Source organism: Dermacentor andersoni, chromosome 6 (assembly GCF_023375885.2).
Source record: "Dermacentor andersoni chromosome 6, qqDerAnde1_hic_scaffold, whole genome shotgun sequence".
Classification (NCBI taxonomy): domain Eukaryota; kingdom Metazoa; phylum Arthropoda; class Arachnida; order Ixodida; family Ixodidae; genus Dermacentor; species Dermacentor andersoni.
In genome coordinates this window covers 34,697,436-34,718,613 of record NC_092819.1, presented here as the reverse complement: position 1 = coordinate 34,718,613, position 21,178 = coordinate 34,697,436, and the positions used below count along the sequence as shown (strand labels likewise).

At 43.0% G+C, this 21,178-nt stretch overlaps 1 protein-coding gene across 1 annotated transcript in view; it reads left to right on the top strand.

Annotated features, from left to right (window-relative positions):
* Positions 1-20,742, top strand: part of LOC126521858 (nucleolar pre-ribosomal-associated protein 1) — a 74,738-nt gene extending 53,996 nt beyond the window's left edge. Inside the window, exons 24-35 of the mRNA XM_050170566.3 lie at positions 457-638; positions 1,672-1,782; positions 1,908-1,971; positions 2,550-2,712; positions 4,459-4,543; positions 5,828-6,100; positions 8,724-8,830; positions 9,450-9,593; positions 12,200-12,306; positions 14,988-15,296; positions 16,431-17,050; positions 20,590-20,742. Coding sequence (XP_050026523.2) covers positions 457-638; positions 1,672-1,782; positions 1,908-1,971; positions 2,550-2,712; positions 4,459-4,543; positions 5,828-6,100; positions 8,724-8,830; positions 9,450-9,593; positions 12,200-12,306; positions 14,988-15,296; positions 16,431-17,050; positions 20,590-20,660 — 2,236 coding nt within the window. The 3' untranslated portion in view covers positions 20,661-20,742. The remainder of the gene's footprint in view (positions 1-456; positions 639-1,671; positions 1,783-1,907; positions 1,972-2,549; positions 2,713-4,458; positions 4,544-5,827; positions 6,101-8,723; positions 8,831-9,449; positions 9,594-12,199; positions 12,307-14,987; positions 15,297-16,430; positions 17,051-20,589) is intronic.
* The last annotated feature ends 436 nt before the right edge of the window (positions 20,743-21,178 follow it).

Here is a 21,178-nt window from a genome sequence, read left to right as displayed (position 1 = left end):
TATATTAAGGTTTAACTGTATTTATTTATTCATTTGTTTTTAATCGATGGTACATAAGTACATCTAATACACATAGAAAAATATTATAGACTGGCTTCCCATAGTCCAAAGACTGAAAAGAGACCCATGATCAAGGTTACAGTCGTAAATTTACAGGAATAAGGCAGCAACATTATTTTTAAAAAAATAAAAGGTTAGCTGTTGAAAAAATCAAAAGTTACTAATACATCTGTGCATGATACATGAATACAATACAGGGAAAAAAATGTACTTACTGAACAATAGACACATGGAAATAGAGATTAAGTGTTAAGGAATAATCCTTTGAGAGCTCTTTTAAATAAAAATAGCGATCTTAGCAGCTTTATATGAAGTGTTACATAGTTCCAAAAAGATAGAGATACATAGAGTGTTCTTTGAAGCATGACGCTATATTATGCTTTTTAATGCCTGCAGGTCGCAGACATTTGGGAAAACATCCTTTGAGCTTCTCTCAGTGATATGCCAGAAAGTATACAGCGTGGAGAATGTGGGAGACATCAACCCTGCCCTCTGCCGGGTGTATATGATGTTGTTTGGCCACTCAAGGTTTCTCCCGCTGATGCTTGACTCTGACCCTCTGGTGCAGGAACAGAAAGGTATGTAAATGGACCTGGCTGTTTTTTTAAAGAGGGCATCAGTTTTCAACTTGGGAGACTTTGGCTTGTTGCGGTGCAGTGTCTCTGGCAGAACATACGCCACATCAACACTGACATTCTGTGTGTATGTGTGTTCATGCATGCACGTATGCATGCATGTTTTTTGAGGTCAGAACATTAATAGTGACTGCCACTGAGCTGCCTGCACAATGTGTGCCATGGTGAAAAGAGAAACACCAACAATTTTAGCAAGCTTAACACGAGCAAGGCTCCTGTCTTTGAGCCGAAACATCAATATTACTAAATCTTTTGTGGTCTTCGTTGATCATGGTTGGTTCTGACTCAACAGAAATCCATTATATAGTGCTCTTGATTTCAATGTGTGCCATGGCTTCAAGAGTTCACTTCTATTCGTAGCTTCGTAAATAAGAGCATGTGTGGTGATCTTGAATGCATGCTTGTATATTTCTTTGTTTTCTTTGAATGACAGGCTGGTGAACACCTTTATTTATAAATAAATTATTTAACTCCATCAAAATATCTTAAATTGGTCATATGGTTGAATTTACATTAACGAAACAGACATAGTTTGCCCTCCTAAAATTTTTCGAGGTGTTTAGAAAGCCATGGAAACTGAGAAAATGCTTGCTTTGTAGATGCCACTTTCTCCATGGTGTTGAATGATTTCAACTTCACAGCATTGAATAACCAGAGGTAATAATCTGGTTACTTCACCATGCACTTGTTTCATGCTGCGTTACATGTTATGGATGCATATCAGTGTGCTGGTTAAATAATCAGTTCATTTTCAATCCGCAAAGTATGTCCATTTTGTGCACTGGGAATTCATATAACACGGAAGACTAGCTAGCTCATTCTCTTGCCTAGCTCTAATTAATGGAAGGATGGTTAGCAATCACCATAAATATTTGTCGATGCCCAGCCATATTTTTCTTACAACTGCCTATTGTGGTATATTGCATAATGTTGGTGTTGATGTCACTGGACTTAATTGTCTCTTTCCATGTTACAGACAAGATGTTAGAGCTTATGGCTGTTCTGGTTCAATGTGATCCCACGCTATGTAATGTTGAACACATTCCCGTGTTTCTCAGTGCTTACGGAGCATCTTTGTCCATAGTAGGTGAGTGCTCACTTTATGCTGCCTGCATGACTGCGCTACTTGCAAAGTTTTGGTTTTTTATTGCTCTTTTTTTCTCATTACCTAGTTATTCCATTGTGAGCGCATTGTTCCTGTTCTTCTTTCAGACCAGAGAATTCTTTATCTGATATTTCTTTACGAGAAGAATGGAGTGGACGTATGCAACTTCAAGTAAGAGGCAAAGGCCATTGATAGGATGGTTCAAATGTGTTGACTACTTGTTTGCGATTGTGAAGCATTTGTGGTCGTCAGGATAGATGTGGTGTTGACATAAACATGGGACACAATGTAAGGTGATGTCTTGGGGACATTGTTTGCTTGTGTTGTAACGGGAGCCCAGCCCATGCTCCATTTAGCTTGTTATGTCTCTTTGATTTCTCATCCCGGACTGCCCGAGGCACTGCTTTCACTCAGTGAGCACTTGCGTACACAGATTCTTGGACAGTCCTCGGCGGCCTGAAATGACAAGTTGAAAAGACTCATTCAGCAACAGATTAATTGAGCCAAGTTAGTCTTGACAATTGAAAGGACTGGCTTTCCTTGGATGCTCTGCTATGAACAAATTTTGGTTCAGTGATTTTCATTTTGCTGAACTGTTCTTGCGGGGCAGTTTGTGCTGGTTTATCTAATGTTGTAAAACTATCTTCTAGCGCTTTGATAAAGCTAGCTCATCTCATCTGGGCTGCTTCGAATGAATTCCTCTCCTTTAGATTCTCAATATGTGTGTCTTGTCTGTTGTTCTCTACCAGGCCATTCTTGTGGGGCCCGTCAGCAGTCTCCTTCTACTCACTGCACAAAAAGGCCTCGGTGAGCCTGCTCAAGCAGCCCAAGTCTGAGGAAGTCCTGAACCTGATAAATGAGGACAAGATGGCTGCCACTGTTTTACGCTTCCCGTTACATTTGCAGCTCGATGTACGTACCTTCCGTGTTTTAGCTCTAGCAAAGCGCTCCATCTTATATTATATGCAAAAGGTTTCAAACATCATTATTTTCATCAGTGTTTATGGTTTTGATGTGCTATCTTGGAGTGTACAATTGTAACACAGCGCCTGAAGAAGATACAGTACATATTGTCAATGAGTACATACTGATACTACATAACAATACTATACCCATGGCTGCTGTATCAGACTTCCATGGTGTAATTGGGAAGTCTGTTTCACAAACCTGATGCTTCGCAGCACATGACACATACTTTGGATTGGTTACAATAAATTGCTGTGGTTTAAAGGGACACTAAAGCGGAACAATAAATCAGTTTAGACTAATGAAGCATTGTTTGAGAACCCTGCAGGCAGTCATTAAAAAAAATTTGTTTGATTATTAGATGAGAAAATGAAGGTCCAAGTATCAGTATTTGAATTTCGCGCCGAAACCCCAGTGCCGGTACGTCAGCGTGACGTCAGGGATTCCAAAGTATGTTTTCGCATTTGGGCCGCGTTGGCTGAATAATGGTTCCCGAAACTTGCCATGTTTAATATTTGGTTGCTTTAGAACACAATGTAGTCAATCTGTACCGCTGTATATAATTAGTAGGCCCTAGAAGTTGCCATTAAAATCCAAGACGTCACAGCCCCCAGGTGTGGGAACTTAAGTAGGCGTCGCCACCCGTATTTCGTTCTTGCGCTTTTTCTGGCTTACCAAACGTCTTATCGTTGTAAGAACGGTGTTTTTGTTGTTGTAGAACGGTAATTTACTGATGCAGAAAAAATTCTTTTTCACTTTAGTGTCCCTTTAATAAATTCTCAAATTTTTATTTAACTTCATTCACAACTATTATAATATAGACCTAACAAAATACATATGTTTTTTGCAGTCACGATCATCGAGACATAAACCATGTACACGCTATAACAGGATATTCATGCCATAGTGACACATTCATGTACTCTTATTTCCCCCTCGTGATAAGGAAATGGAATCGCCTCGATCCTTCAGTCATTTCTGCAGACTCATTATCTCAGTTCACATCACGGTTAGAACCTACATCAAGCAACCAGTAACGCAGTCTTATTCACATGATATGCTTTGCAACTCTTGTAAGTCATGCATATTATCGTGAAGGTGCTTACTGTTATTTTTGTTCTCGATTGCTGTCCTTTTCATGATGTATTCTCTGTATTGCTGCGCATGTCTCCTAGACATGTGATATCTATATTTGTTTTTTTAATGTATTGTTAGCTTGTTCTCCTGCGTTTCTTGTTTGGCTTATTGACACACAATTTGTACGTGCACCATTTGTACGTGCACGTTTACCATGTATTTCATTTCTTTATTCCCACCTGCTATGGTCCCTGATGGGACTGGCAGTATCGAAAATAAATAAATAAATAAATAAATAAATAAATAAATAAATAAGTTGTTGTAGTCTCAGCAATTGATGCTTCAGCTGTAATTAACAAGTTGACGACCATTCATCGAAAACAAAAAGCAAGAGTTCACGTACAAGCAGTCCTTTGAGGAACACTGTTTCATTCAGTTCTACTACAGAGTTTACTGGCTTTGAAGAACTTGTTCTGGCATAAAACCTCTGTTGCAGACAGCTTAAGTTGTGTTTCTGAGCGCACTTGCATTGCAAGCTGTTACTGAACCTGCCTAATTACATTCATGAAAGTGTGAACCATTGAACATGCCGAATTGTTTAAATGTCCTCTGTAGGTTCTTCCATTGGAGAGTGTTGCTGATGGGAGCCTCTATGATCCAAGATTCCTGCTGCCACTTCTCTTCACCTTACTTGCGCCTGGTTGGTGTTTATTGCTTTAATTAATTACTGTTTATTTCTGTGAGAAGCCCTTGCTGCTGCTGGTGATGTGTGCTGGGATTTTCAAAAGCCTTTATTTTGAGGCAAAAGCAAGCTGTTTGTTTGGTTCTTTGTTTATATATAAAAAATAGGGATAGTGTCTAGTAACACTGAACTTTCCTTAATCATATCAGTCCTTCTCTGTTGTCTTCACAAGGGTGTTTTGAGTGATCAGCTAAATGAGCTTTGCCATAATTGCCTGCTGTCCTTACCATGTAAAATACTCGAAACTGTAGAGGTGGAAGGAAATAACTTTATTGTGAGTCATCCTTAAAAAAGAAAGAAGGCACACTAAAGATATTGGTGTCATGCAAGAACAGAGGGCTGCATGCCCCATTGCCTGAGGGTGTACTACACACGTGGAAAGCAGCGCGATTGGACATACTTTTCTCTTTTCTTGGGATTTGAAAGTTTGGTCACCCTTGCATTTGCATGTTGTACTGCAATATTTGCTGTGTAAGATGCGCATTTGGTATTATAAAAAGGATCTTGTGGCAACCTTCAAGAATGGCATGAAATGTATCTGGTCTAAAGGGCATCACATCATAAATCTTTTCCAACAAAAGTGTATCTGAATGCCTCGTGTGAGTGGAGTTATTGGCAATTGAATGCTGCCCCTGCCTCTCCTTAGCATCCTTCCTTGCCTTTTTGTCATTTTTACTATGCTAGTAGCTTTGCTCCAAGCCGTGCTGACACTAAGCGATCCCTCGGTTGCTCCATTAATCACCTCACCGAGTTTTGTCTTCTATAGGACCTCGGGGTTTGGTCTGTGACATGTGCCGATCTCAGAGGCCACAGTATTGACACAGTAGTTGTGTTCTCTGCCATCGTATGGCATCACTACATTGTCTTCATTTCTGGTCCTGCCGGAGGAACTGTTTAGTTGTGGCATGTAAACAGGTCCAGCTAATAGCTATCTTGTTTGTCATGGCATGTCACAACAACGACGGAAATTTCAGACATTTCATGAAGTTGAAGGAAAAAGCAGGTAGTCTCGAGCAAAATTGTAGGCTTGTCTGCAGGAATGCTGTGTCTGCAGGAATGATATTTGGCACGCTTGTTCATGAGTGTTCATGAGTTTCTTGTGTGTTTAGCTTTGTGCTGTAAGCACATTTAGGATGACCCACCAACTAGCCCAGACATTTACCTTGCTCACAAGACTTCTTTCTCTGCTGCTATTGATATCCCATTGAAGATTCCCTTGTACACTGTTTGTCCTCTCTATAGAGTCGCTGGTCAACTGTCGCCAGATAGTGGAGACACGCTGCCTGGCCCTCATACTGATGTCGCTGAGCAGCGAAGTGTTTGAGGTGCGATGCCTGGGCTGCAATCTGGTGATGCTACTGCACCACCACCTTCAGGGCTCGCGCTTCTCCATGAGCGCCCTGTGGCTGTCCGTGCTGGAGACCCTGCGCAATGCAGCCACTGTCACCTGCCCCCATGTTCCCTGCCTTGTCACTGGCTATCTGGTGTCGGCCGTCGACGTTATCAGCAATCCCGGTGAGTGTTGCGATGGCCTGGGCCCTTGGATGGTGCTGAGCTGCAGAGCTCACCTGCACGACTCTTCCGTAGACCACTACTGAGCGTCATGATTTGATTTCCAGCCGCAGCGGCCACATTTTAATAGGGGCGGAACGCGAAAGTGTTTGTGAAGTTAAATTTAGTTGCGCATTAAGCACTTCACTTGGCCAAAATTAATCCGGAACGCCACACAATCGCATTCCTCATAGCCTGAGGAGTGCCTTGTAGGCTGCGGAAACCCCATAATTAGATTTTTTTCTGAAATACAAATCTCCTGAAGAGGTCAACGAGTTGAAAGAGTACCTGGCTTGTCTGGTAGCTCTACCTAGTGTGCTTCAGATATTCACTACAGTCATTCAGATAAGGAAGATAGTATTGTAAACTGAATATGAATGTTTGAGAAAAGCTGGTTTCAAATGTCAAACCGATTATCTAATCCCGCACATCTCTATGTGTAAGGAAAGAAACCTAACAAAGAAATTCAGTAGTGCAAGCATGGTTTAGTCCATGTATTTCACATGAATTGAGGTTACAAGCAAACAGGCAGCCTAGCAAAGAAATGTAATTGCTCAGGTGACTGCAGGGTATTATGCCAAATGGCTAATTGATTCCGTAGCGGTACAGTAAGTGACCAGGACAAATAAATAGACAGTTGCATCGTGCTTCGCTAAGGATCCTTCTAGTCTTCTGGATTGAGATACTACTAACATGCAACACTTTTTATCGGGTGCCTACCTTTCCTGGCGGACCGTGTGTTGGTAGGGTTGATTGCTCACATATGTATGCTTCTTTTAGCCACCATGTGCCTAAGACTTGCCCACCTTAATTTCTAAGCCATGTTGCGCATGTTTGATTCCACTTCGAAAGTGCAGCTGTCAACACTTGACCAATAGCTTAGTGCATAGTGTGATTGATGAATGAACCTGGGCAGGCCAGGAGATTATTTCTTCAAAACCTGCTCCTATTGAAAACCTTAGAAATTTATATTTGTTTTTCTGTGTTGTAGCACTGACACTGTTACGACACAGAATTGAACAGTTGGAAGTTCAGCGCCCGTCCTGTCATTTGTGTACTTTTCACCCTCGTCCATGGTGCTGTATTAACCCTTTCGCTGTCGGATGTTTCTGGCCGTGACGCACCCCCAGTGTCGGCTTGGTTTCAGGGAACGAGCATAACAGGGAATGAACATAGCAATTTATTTTTGATTATAATTGGTATACAAATAACATAGTCAATGCAATATGCACATTTCAGTGTTCTGCAGCTGTTGTTAGTAAACATCATCATCATCATCAGCCTGACTATAAAATCCGTTCAACATCCGAATCTGACGATGCGGAACCCTCTTCCTCTCATGCGACTTTGTCCGAGTCCGAATCCGAGCTCGGCTCGTATTCTGAATCGGAATTCAGCCACCGCTCCCATGAGCAGACGAAGGTCCCGCGCGCCGAGCCATCCGAAAGTAAGCGCGCGCAGGGAGGATGCGCTTTCAGTCGCCCGCGCAACGGAGAGAAATGGGACGTTGCGTTATCAAGAAGACAGAGGGAGATGGAAAAAGGCTAAACAAAGTTCGAAGGGCTTTACGTTTACTGCTGCAAGTCAGAAGCGAGGGTGCGGCGAGAGAGCGAAAGCAGCAATCGAGTCACCCTTTTTGGAGAGGCAACGGCACGTGCGCCTGAACTTGACGCGCCGTAGCAGGCACACCAACAGAAGAAAAATAAAAACCTTCAAACCAGCGGAGATTACAGAACAACCCTTGAACCCATAACCACACGCGCGCGACGCATGATCCAGCGAACGCGGCGCCACCGCGCCACTCAGCAAAGAGAAAGTGGGGAGTGGCAGTCGCACCGTACTCTTCAATACATGGACTAACACAGGTCGGGGCGAATATACGAACTTGTAGAAAGAGTCAACAGATGGCGTGGCCAATCCAGGAGCGCCTGCTTTGCGCTCAGGCGCGAAATTTTGAACGCACGATAGAGAACGTACCGGTACGTCAGTGACACCGTGGGGGGGAAGCGCGATGACGTACCGGTACGTCCGTGACAGCGAAAGGGTTAAGAACAGTGTCAAAGTGAACCAGCTCGCCCAAATCAGGGTATTGTTAGTGACACCAGATTTTCAGTAGAAACAGGGAGACATAGCAGAGTTTATGAAGCCACTAAATGCCATTGCATCTCAATAGTCAGGAGGTTGATTGGATGCCTAGTTGAAGTCAATGAAAGACAATGTCTTCCTGGTCGAGTTGGGGGTGATAATGATGTGTATGATGCAAAATTTATTGTGAGAGCTGTGCTGGAGCAACATTTAATCGATGTCGATTAGAGGTTAAATCTCCTTACAACTTTTAAGGGCTAGTTGGTTTGTGATCACTAATTGCATGGTGAACAGCACGGAAGACACGAGAAGATAGAAGGAACATATCTGCTGCGTTGTGCAAGTGTTCTGTTGTCTGTGCTGTTCATTGTGCCATGATATAGTAGTTGTTTGCCTGCAGCCAAAAAAATACTTCATGCCATGGAACTGGAACTCCCATGGCTTCTACAACTGCCATGGTCTCTTATAAGCTCTTTGCTCTTTTTACTTTTGTTTCTTTCAGGACACTTCATGTTTAATGCAGTTGCAGACTTCTTGCTCGCCAAGCCAGTGTTGGACATAGAAAATGTGCCCGACTTCTACAAGATGTTCTATAACTTCAGAGTAGAGGTAAAAGCTACTTTTTGCTTCTTCTACTCTGTTTATTGTTCAGAATCCTTTGCAGCTTTAATGATGAACTCGAAACTGCGCACAATCTTTCATTTAAGAGAGCTGAAACACAGCTACGTTTTGGTAAACAAATGCTGAAGGGACGCAGTTATGTTGGCTATTCTGTATTGTTCCAAAAGAGTTCCCAGGAGTGGAGTATCATATTTTCATGTGTATAAGCCACCTATGTGTAGGCTTCCATCCCCAATTACAGCTATATCAAAAAGAGGGGGGTGGGGGTGGAATTAATGCATCACTGCTCAAGTTTTTATTGTCAGCGTATAGCAGATCTCCAGAAACAATTTTGTATGTACAGTCATCACTTCTATCTCCGTTTCTGTCTCTTGAGGCATGGCTGGGCATTGCTTAGCAAATCTGTAAGCACATTCACATTCAGATGTGGCTTCACAGTACTATAGGAGTTTTTTGTTAGTAGATGTGGCTTCCCAGTAAAGCTAAAACAATTTTCGTGAAGTGAATAGTTGTCAAGTTTTGCCTACCCTGAGGTCGTTAAGGTCTTGCCCTCTCCATGCCGTGTGTAGACAGTGTCACAACATGCATTCTTATACGTGTTTCACAGCACTACATGAAAAGGAACTGGCACATAGAAGTGATGGTGAACTACATGCGCTGTGGCCTGGACTTCCACATTTCTAAGAAGCGCTATATCTTCAACATCTTGCTCACTTTCTTCATGTCGCCACTATGCCAGAAAAATACCAAGGTGAGTTATTTGCCGGGATGGCCTCATGTGAGCATGAAATGCTAATATGTACAGTAAATGCTCGTTAATTCACTACTCATTAATTCAAAATTTCGGATAATTCGAAGTAGTCGCCGCTGTCCATCCAACAATGTATTGAAAGCAATATGTAACACATCCCGCTTATTCACACTGAAATCTGCACCACCACCGATAATTCGAACTCCGCATCATTGTGGATGGGGAGGGTGCTAGTGCGTGGGAGCATACTGGCGGCGCCGCGCGCCGTGTTCTTTGTGTATGAGCGTGCGAGGGTGAGCCGGCGAACGTGGCTCAATCTCGCGTGCGCGAGAGGGGAAGGTGGGGCAGAGCGCGCCCTCTCTTGTCGCGTGCGAGGCAAGGGGGTGAGGCGAGGAGGTACGGGGGGGACGATCTTCGGCGGCTGCTGCTTGCGGCGCGGCCATGCGGGCACCGCATCTTGAAAGCGATCTGCTACGTGACCAAAGTGCGCGCCCGCGTGGGCCTCATCTTCAAAGCGATCTGTGATGTTTGCAGAGTGCGCGTATTGCCGGTAGCTTCATATGCGATGTGCTTTCTACGTTTCATTCGCTTGAAGCGAGAGCTGTACGAACGTCAATTCACTCGCTGATACTGCTACGTGTCCTCACTCCAGCGTTTTTCAGCGAGTTTCCGCGGTCATCGAGCGAGATGCGTTCATGCTTACCTGTGCGCGCGTGACACCGTGCTTGTTTATTTATTTAGTAAGCGAATGCTTACAAGTTTATACGGCCGATAAAACTATCATCCTTACTTCGTATAGGTATCTACTAATTTTCTATCGCAATCGATGCTTCACTTTTCGCGCGAGACTGCGACATTTTTTTTTCTCCGCCCTAGTCAGCGCGACGAATGTGCGGATGGAGCAAGAGCCATCTCGACGTCGGGCACGTTGGACCGCGATGGCCGCGTCCGGTTACGTTGGCTGCGCGAGTGCTTCGAAGTTCATGCCAACGTGACGTAGCGTGTGCGCGCGTGCTCACGCCACGTCAGACTATATACGTGCCTTAACTGAGCGATTTTTTTTCTCTGACTTTCATTAGTTCGAATTTTGTATAATTCAAATTTTCATAGCATCCCCGCAGAATTCGTATTAATGAGCTTTTACTGTATATAGGCGTACATGATAACTACCATATTTACTCTATTCTAACAAGCACACTAAAAAAAATGTAATGAGCAATTTTTGTGCACTTTAGGTTCGAGTACAAAATCAAAACGGCAATGGTGGAAGGCTATCATCATTGTCATAAAAAAAAAAAAAGTTGTACATAATCCCATCCATAATCAGATGGGATCGTGGTCTGTAGTCCAATCCAATCCACGCATGGCTGCAGCAGTAGGAAGGAGCTATTGTGGCTTTGTGCCTGCTCAGTAAGTTATGCTGTGATGGTTGGTGAGGTGTTTAAAGAATGTGATATGTATTCCAAATATAATAGACGGCACCGATAATGAGATGCTCTGGGCTGTTGTTTGTCAAGAGGTTTGTCACAGCAACAAAGTTTTGCCGTGAGTTCATTGTAGCTGAAATGCAATAAATTATCTTTTTTCAAGTGATGGCAAATAGCCATTACTCCCTTTCCTGCCATGAAAAACTGGTGAATGAGAAAACAAGGGCATTGAACTTATAATTTCTTGGGAGTACGAAAATTGGAATGCAAGTTGCAATCGAGGGTATTGCATCTTTAATTTGTGGCTGTGAAAATCAGATGTGCCTTGAAAGCATGTCAGAATTAAGTAAATACAGTAAATCTTAGTGAAATTCGTCTAGGTCCCAGCGGCTGTTGCATAGCCTCGTCAGTCTGGTAGCATCACTGACCAGGAATGGAAGCACCTATCTTACTGACTTTTCAAATTGTATTTAAATGCCATTCATCACTGGTTATGGTCCAACAATGAAAAGCAGAGGTTTCACTTTTCTGGTCTAGCCAAAAATTGAACCCACAACTTATAAGTATTGATTCCACTGCTGCATCAATTAGCTCGTCAGTCCTGGACAAATAGCTGTTGCTTGCAAATTGTGTGGCATGTGTAAGTTCAGATTTCTTATGGCGTGACCTTCATTTGTTCCTAAACTAATTTCAGTTGGTATTCTATGATTTTGTCTTGTTGTTGCCTATGTAATTCGGCCATATGCAATGCCTTTCTTTGGTCTTTGCTGTTGGCACAGGCTGTTATCATGTATATCTCTGACTGTGCTGGACACACTTCTGTCAGACAGTTCGTTCATCGAGATAGCTGTCAAATTTTTGTTATCACTGGCAATACAGCTCGGATGCTAGGTAAACACTATTGATGGCTGGCTATTAACCACAGCAACGAATTCAGTGGCCACTGAAACTGCTGATCATTGCCAGTGTTGCCAAGTCTCGTCATTTTGCTGGAAAAAGCATGATCCCTAAGTCTACCTCAGAGTTACTCCTGCTTTGCAACTTTGCATACTGTCATAGCTATGTGATATATGTGCGGGCATGCTCAAGCCCATTGTACCAGAATAATATAGCTAGTAGTGAACAAGTCGTGTCTATATATATGCCTCATCCTTTTCTCTCTTTTTCTTTCTTTTGAAGGAGCTTATCCTGAAGCTGCTGATTGCAGCTGCCAAAATTCCCAAGGCTGCTCGTATTCTCTGCAGAGAGCAGGGACTTCTGATGTGGTTGCCAGCCGCTTTGGAAAGGTGAGTCTCGTCAATGGGCTTTGCCATAATTCCTGTACACCTGCTGTGTTCATGCTATAAGCCTTTGTTTTATGCCATTAGTGCCATGTTGGAACGTACTGTGCAAATTTTATTTATTTGTTTACTTTATTTATACATACCACAGTAGCCTTTATTACTGGCTGTAGTGGGAAATGCAACAATATATAAGCATGGAGGCTAACAAAAATACATGCAATTCACATTTGAAGATAACAAAAGTTGTTAAACTACTATAATATAAATTGAGAACTTTGAAGCATACTATATTTTGTCCCAGGTGGTAACAGTCAAGCACTATATAGGTACTAAACAGTCACGAATGAAAACAATGAAGCACTACACACACACACATACACACACACAGCAGCCAACAGCGCCTGAGAAAACAACCGACAATAAGAGAAGACGAGGACAATCACAAGGTGTCTTGTGAAGGTCTTCATCTACTTTTCTTGTCCATTGTGTTCTCCGGCGTCGTTTGCTGCTGTGATTCCATGGGCAGTCACTCTATCATCAAGAAGAAAATAAGAGGGAAAGACAAGAAGGTCAGCCAATGTTAAAATCGGCTGGCTTAACCAGGAAGCTAGCAGATCACAGGGCTATGGCGAAGTATTCGACTAGTGAAACCACAAGGACAGTGAATATGGCACCTTGCAGATTTTTACAGAACTCGTTTGCCATGCTTTACGAAGTTCTTAAGGGTTGCTAGTGCAGTGCTGAAGTATACTTGTCTTGCATTTTGAATTAGATGTGCTTTGCTCTTTCCAGGCACTACTTGTATGTAAAAGAGAGTGAGAGCGAGAGTGTTAAAGGCAGTTTAGATGAAAATTATAAATCTGGTTAGAGTAGTAGACTATGATATTGAAGATTGCTTAGCATTTGATCTATTCCAGAACTTGAGGAGAAAATTGCAACTTAATTACAAGACATTCTTTTATCATGTTTCAATCTTTCACTAGCTGTGGTGAACGCGCATCATTCATAGCCTTGAGACCACTGAAATGGTACAGCAACCCTAGTTTGTGCAGGCATTATTCAAGATCATTACTACATGCACTGCTGGGAGGGAAGCGGTATGCCAGAGAAAGAGCACTTTTCGTGTGTTTTTATCCATCCTATTTCTTGTATTGCAAAGAGACGGAGAATTCTTATGTGCCTCAAAGCTTGTTTCATGCTGTTTTTATTTATTTAGAAGTTGACTTAGAAAGGGTTCTATGCACATGAAGACAATTTTGACAGCGTAGAAGTAGCAGGAGTGGCTTTTTCTCTTGAAGTATTTAGTTGCCTTTTTTTTTACATCTACGAATGCTGTATAATTATACTATCATTATAAATTGCTCTCTTGAGAAATCGTTGCTGTGATTATCTACATTAGCAGGAGCCAGTTCCCCATTTGCAAAATTGTGGCACCTGGCCTCTCTCGTGTTTACATCATTTTCTCAGTCATGGAAGGAGTTTTCTTGACAAGTGTCCTTTTGAGTATCAAAATACAGTAGAAACTCATTGATACATTCCCGTTACGTACGTTTTCCCGGCGCCAACGTTCACAAAACAATGACCCAATAGAGTTACGGTAATTTTTTACTGGTTCATAAGCTCCCTGAAAGCACGATTTTTCGGCACCAACGTTCAGTGTGTCGCCAAGCTGTGATTGTATGATACGCTTTCCGGCCGCGCAATCAAGAACAACATATAGCTGCCTTCCGCGGCAGCTTCATTGCAATACTCGCCCGTCTGTCTCAAGTGAAAACGCCGGCACGCGCTCATTTTCTCACTTCGGTAGCAGCAAATCTTCACAGGGTCGTCGCACGCGGCATTCACAGTCATCACCGCCAATCCTGTTGCGATGAGCATCTTCGCCTATTTGTTTCACAGCGCTTGGTGCCGTTGGAAGCGTAATGCGTGCTTTTAATAGGTGATAACCGAAACGTGCTGCCCTTCCCTGCTGCAGACTGTGATCATACTATATGTTTTCCGGGCGGTAGATTCCATGTGAAAAAGAAAAGGCGCGAGGCGCATGCGATCGAGAACAGTACATAGCCGCCCGTCTCTCGTGAGAACGATGGTGTGTGGTTTCTTATTCCGGTACCAGCAAATCTCCGCCCAAGCCGTTGCATGCTGCATTCGCAGCTATTGCTGCCAAACCTATTGCGATAAGCACCTTCACCTATCTGTTTTACAGCAAGTGGCACGTAGTGCCTTTGGTGCTTTTAGTAAGTGGTGATGATACAAACGTGCTGCCGTTCCCTGCTGCAGGTGGTGCGACGTGGTCATCACATTTCGCTTCGGCGGCATCCGACATCGCCCACCAACTCGATTTCGTTTAGGTTTCCCGTTGCCCTCTTAAAATGCTACGGAATAGGAAAACAACAAAACTCGTCTTGGGCCACCAGAGCACCACCAGCTCAACGCACGTCGGCGTCTCATGCCGTAACGATCCGCGCGATGCCTCGCGTTACATAGATGTCCAAAGTAGTTGAATCTGTCAATTATTTTTGTTACTCCAGATCATACGTTTTCCCAGTTAGTAGCCTTTTTCTCTCAGTATTTTTCCAAAATGTATGAACGAGGTTCTATACTGTATATAAATACACATCTTGATTTAAATTTACTTTTGGTGTTCCTGTAAAGGTGATAACTTATTATTTGTTCCCTTTCAGGAATAAGGAAGAGGAAGGCATTTCTGAGCTGTTGTTTGAAGCAGTCCATCACATATGGAAGTCCAGCTTTGTGAAAACTTTAAGAGTTAAGGACTTGAAAGCGGCCAGAAGCAGAAAACAAGGCAGCGTGCCTAAAAATGAAGATGCATCAGAGGAAAGCGCTGATGATGAGGACAAAGAAGAAGAGGACGCTCCGAAAGAAGATGATGAGGCCGCTATCATTCGTGCAAAGCGGGAGAGTCTTCGCTACTACGAGTACTTTCCCTATGAATTCCTGTTGATGCTCTTCTGCACAAGGAAGTACATCATGTAAGTCTGATACTGCTAGAACCTCAAACTTGGCACTACAAAAGCATTATCTGTCTATTGGAAAATTAAAACAGTGAATGAGGCTTTAAGTGGCACTTTCCCACTTGTTTGGCAAAAGGTGGTGGCTGATTTTCACTTTTATACTTGTTTTGTGGAAGGAATTGATTTACTAGTAGAGCAAAACGAAACATCATGAGTAATCTTCCGTATGTCAATTTCTCTTGTGCCGTAACCGCGGCACCACTTATGTCATCGAGTGACATAGAGATTTGGGTTTCCACAGGCAAAGATTGCAAAAATTTCACAGCTCGAATGTCCCTTTATCTTCTAATGCATTGTAGCTTGTATTTCAGCTGTCAGCAATAGCATGTCTTGATCAATTGTTTTTATGGTCTGTTTAGGTGCTGGTTTGCGAATTCATGGTTAGTTTCACCATCCATCCTTCGCTTTTCCTTTGTTTTCTGGTATGTCAGTTCTCTGCTCTCAATAAGGGCATGAACAGTCTGAAAGAGTACAATTAACTTGCTTTTAATGTGATCACAGGATGTGATCACATTAAACACAGTCTAGGCAATCCTTTTCAGTATGCAACCTCATGCACGGAGAAAAACATTTAGGAGGTGGAACTCCCGTCAGCGCGAGCGAGCGCGGGCGACCAGATAAAGTCACAATTGTTGTATGCACCGATGGGACCGTATACAGTGGCGGCGCCATGCGGCGCGTCGTAGAAGCCGCAGCAAAAAAAAAAAAAATGCAGCACCCGGGTAGGCGGCTCCGGCCAACTCCGGCGCGCTCTCAACGGCGGTAATTTCTTTCCAGGTCGCCAGCACGATAACGGCTCCGCGGGCTTGTGACCTTTTCTGGTCGCCGCAAACAGCGGAGTTTCCACTCCTAAATATTTCTTGCTCCGTGACCTCATGGCAGTAGGAGAAATGGTACAGGATGTTGGATCACACAAAGTTATCATCAAAGCCAAACTTTGTGTAAGCCTTCATCTGGTTACAGTATGAATTAATTTTAAGAGTAGTCATGAAAGCAGCAAATATGCCATGATAGCTCAGTGGGAGCAGTTGCATTTAATGCTTAAGCAGACATGAATTGGTGCTCAACCTTTTTTTTTTTTTTTTTCGACAGGGACTGCCAATGTCTAGATGCATTCACCAAGTTCAGTGAGCAACTCAGTGACATGCTGTGCTTCGTGCGCTCTCGAGAGGCCAGTGGAAAGAGCAGAGCTGCACAGAACTGTTGCCTGCCCAACAGAGCCATTGTGTTTGAACTGTTCAACTACTGGAAACGGCTTGCAGCTGTGAACAGTGTGGGCAGCTGCCAGCAGTCGAGCCAAGCCATTGCCACCATATGTCACCATTGGCAGCCAGATGATATGACGCAACCTCAGGAATGGCTTGCGGCACTGGACTTTTCACTGCAACATGGTGCGGAGAGCTTGGACTTCAATTCGGACTTGCTTGTGTGGGTGCTCCGTTGGTTGGAAGGTCCCAGTGGATCTGCTCACGCCACGGAACTGGTGAACTTTCATGGGGGACACTGCCTCGAAAAGCTTCTGGCAAGGATTCATTGGTCGCTGGGTGAAATCGTGGCCAGTGGTGGTGGGGATGCCAAACCCATTGTGACATCTGTCATTCTGCAAATTGCAAACTTGTTGTTCAGCAAAGCTTCAAAGGTGCTGCCCAAGGACCAGAGTGACTTGTACAGGAAGCAGGCGGTGCTGCTGAGAGTGAATGCATCCATGCCTGGTAAGCATAGCTTGGCAAAAGCAGCTTTCAGTATCGTTGCACATTGCAATGAGTGTACAGTTAAAGGAATTATGACTTGTGGGGACTACACTATATTTCCAGGAATCTTGATGCCGAAAGGTATGGTATATGTTGGTTGACGTTGTTCGATCCTGCAGTAGTTAATGTGCTGTATTCACTCAAATATAATGCTACAAGCCTTGAAGCCTCGGGAAATGAAGAAAAAGGTATGTTGAGATTATACAAGGCAAATGAACAATGTGTAAACACGGTTCCTTTAGTACAATGTTACAAATGTTCTGTTAACATGGTACGAGCCTGCTTGAAACCATATGCACCTAGGCCTGCACATACATTGTAGCCGACTGCTCCAAGCCAAACCGTGTTTAAAAACAAAAACACTATGTGCTACATCTAGGGTCCCAATGTGCACATGCTGTGGCACCTGTGTTTGTGCAGTGGAGCCGAATGTATGCACATCACTGTTGTAAATTGGGCCTTTCAACCCAAAGTCAATAAGCGAGCTTTTGTATTGTAATTGAACCCCTTTTAGTATTGTTGTTGTGGTTTAGTGGCCATAGCATTCTGTTTCTCAGCGCGACGTTGCTGGTACCATGCCTGGCCATTCTCTGATAAAAAAGGAATGTAAAAAGGCTTACGTTTTAAGCTCTGCGTGGCATGTTAAATGGTGAAAATTAATTCCATTTTCCTGTACTACGGCATCTCATAGCCACAGTGTTGGGTTAAAATATTGAAACCCCATCAATCAATCACATCTGAGGTGTCCAGTACCACAGGGTGAAAGTTCATGGTTTTCCTGCTTCAGTGATCATCCAACCCTCATCCATCAGTCATCAGTTGGACTATTTTGTGCCATAGGCTTCATTCCTTTTGTTGCACTCATGGACCTGTGTCTCCTTCCATCTATATGCTGGCTTTGTTGCAAAGGTTAATCGCCTGGTGGCTGAACTTGCCACATTTTGAAGCGCAAAACTGTAAATTTTACGGTTTGTCTGGAGCATGGTTGCTTGTATTACATAACAGGAGGTGCTTCTGCAAGTTGGTAATGTCTTGAAAAATAACAGCTTATGCTCGTGCAAATATAGTAATTGGACTAGTAGTCTGCAAGCTTATTTTAATGTCAACTAAAATTCGAACATGCCTGCATGGTGCTACCAGTGCCTTTCAAAATCTTTAGCTTCTCTAGCTGGCTTGTGCCCACTATAGAATTAGTACAGTAGAAACTCGTTCATAAGTTCTGAAAAAACAAAAAAAGAGAAAGTACGATCCGAAGTCAATAAAAAATGTGACAGACTCAACTGTAGGGGACATCTGCGTAATGTGAAGCGCTGTGCGAATCGTTGTGGCATGAGACACGTTTTGTCGACATTTTTTTTAGTTTTGTTGTTTTTCTACTGCGTGGCGTTTTGAGACGGCGACGGGAAACAGAAACAAAACCGAGCTAATGGGCAACGCTGGCTGCCGCCGGAGCGAAACGTGACGCACACATCGCGCTGCCTGCTGCATGGAACAGCGGCGCGTTTGGGTCATCGCCTACCAAAAGCGTGCAGTACGCTTCCAACGGTACTACGCTCCACGCGCTATAAAACAGGTGAAGATGCTTATCGAAATAGGGTTGGCGGCGATAGCTGTGAATACGGCGTGCGAAGACCCGGCAGATTTGCCGGCACCGGAATAACTGAGTGAGCGGCCGCCGTTTTCACGTGACACAGGCGGGCGAGTATTGCGGAGAAGCTGATGCGGTAGGCAGTTACTGTTCTCCATCGCCCGCGTCTCGCGTCTTTTCTTGTTTACACGGGATCTAGCGGCCGCAAAACGTATCGTGCGCTCGCAGTCTGCACCGGGGAACGGCGGTGCGTTTGGATTATCCCCTACCAAAAGCGTGCAGTACGCTTCCAACGGCAGCACGCGATGTGAAACAGATAGGTGAAGAGGATGCGTGAGACGACACAGGAGGTGATTGGCTGGTACCGGATTAAGAAACTGATGAGTGTGCGCCGTCGTTTTCACGTGAGACGTGCGGTAGAGTATTGCGGTGAAGCTGCCGCGGCGGCCGCCTGCTGTTCTCGATCGCGCGCGCCTCTCGCATTTTCTTGTTTACGTAGGATCTAGTGGCCGGAAAACGTATTATACGATCGCAGTTCGGCGATGTACTGAACTTTGGTGCCGAAAGATTGTGTTTGCGGGGAACGCATGAACTGGTAAACAATAAGCGTAGCGCTATTTGGCCATTTCTTTTTTTTTTTTTTTTGTTCTTGATCGTGAGCGATCGAAAATCGTACGTAAGGGGATCGTATCAACGAAGTCCTACTTTTATTTGTTAGTGTAAAAATCTAATGTCGTCAGTCTGCTTGTACCAAATGTAGGACAGAGCTAGGCCGAATACAACTTTCTGTTCATAATGTTTCACTATCAATGAAATAGCTTGTTTTATCTCTATAACAAAAAAAAAGTGCTTCTATATTGTCTTTCTAGGTGGAGTACTATATTGTTTACTACACTCCAGAAATGACTGCAAGGCATTTGAGTGATTTTATGTAGTTGTGGTATTGTTATTGTGCATGGTACCTTCAGATATGCTGGTTTCCTTTACATAATGACACCAACTCCCAATGTATTCCTTGCTGTACCCTGTGTGGACATGCCTTCGATCCCCTCCTGCCCCTCACCATTCTTCTTTCTTTCTGCTTTCTTCTTTCATTTTAAGGCTAAATTAGGGGTGTTTCAGCAATGACTATCCCCAACTAAATAAAAAACGGAATTCCAGACAAAGTGATAAATTGTGCTACCCAATTAATACATAGCAGTGTCAAATACGAGCATTTGAATGATAATTGCCTATAAATTACTGCAGTTATTTTTCACTAATGAATTTTCTAGATAAGTACATTGGCACATATATTGTAATTGTGTTGTAATTTAATAAGTGCCCTAGCCATATCAGCAATGTAAGACTCCTGTACTTATGGCCAGTTGCGAGAACAAATATGTAGAAGCTGGTAGTATTATTGAAATTATTGACTTAGTAGTATTATTGACTTCATTTGTTGCAACTGCAACATGTGCCCTAAAGTACTCAATTAAAATGTTTATTAGTAAAAACTTTTTGTCTTAAAGATAAGCTGCTAAGCATGACATCAGGAGGATGTGAGCATAAAAAAAGTTTTGCCTGAATTTTTTTGTGAATAAGGTAAAAGAAATACTAGTTTTTTTCAAAAACTATGTACCTGGCAAAGATCGTTTGGAGCAGCAAACAATGAAAAGTGTCAATGTGTGCCTGTTTGTTTACAAATGTACAGGTTGGCACAAATTCTGATGTCTGTCCTTGCTATAAATTCTGGTCATCCTAAACTATTTTGATTTGTATATGCTGTTTTCACTGCAGTAGCTGCATATTTGTATCAATCAGTATTCTTTTAAAGACATGCCTTGGGTTTCAAAACGTGAAGCTGGTACTTGATGAATAAAGTTAATCTGCCACACTTATGTAAATAACTTGTCTATTTCTCTCTTTACAGAACTGGACAGAGCCTTGGGAACCTCTGTTTTGTTCAATGAACTGCTCTTAAGAGTGAACAAGGCACCTTGATGGAGCTGTACAGATATTTTACTAAGTTGCTGCAAACTGAGCACAAACTGTAATAAATGATCCTATTGTTTTACACATTGAACTTTTGTTCAAACATTTTTCTTATTTCTTAATCACATCACAATTATTTGACCAGGTAAACTCAGAATGCTATGTGCTTGTTGTAGTGCTATACATCCTTGCACTGTTAGCTCACAGTAAACCTTTTCGTGAAGCCAAAGCTATAAAATTTTCTTAAAGGGGCCCTGAAACACTTTTTTAACATATAAAAAAATGTTGATATGTAGTACAGGCTCCTGTGAACATGTGAGCCAAATATTATTGCACTGCATGCAGCATGGAATTCGCAACCTCATGTCAAAAACTAAAGAAATTGCTTGCTCTTGCCTCCGCACTGTCATGCAGTGTCATTGCAAGCAGTGATGCCCACCAACAGCTATTGATGGATTCCGTGATCACGAGAACATTCTCGGTAATACTATTATTGCTAATTTTGAGTTAGATAATATATTTCAGCT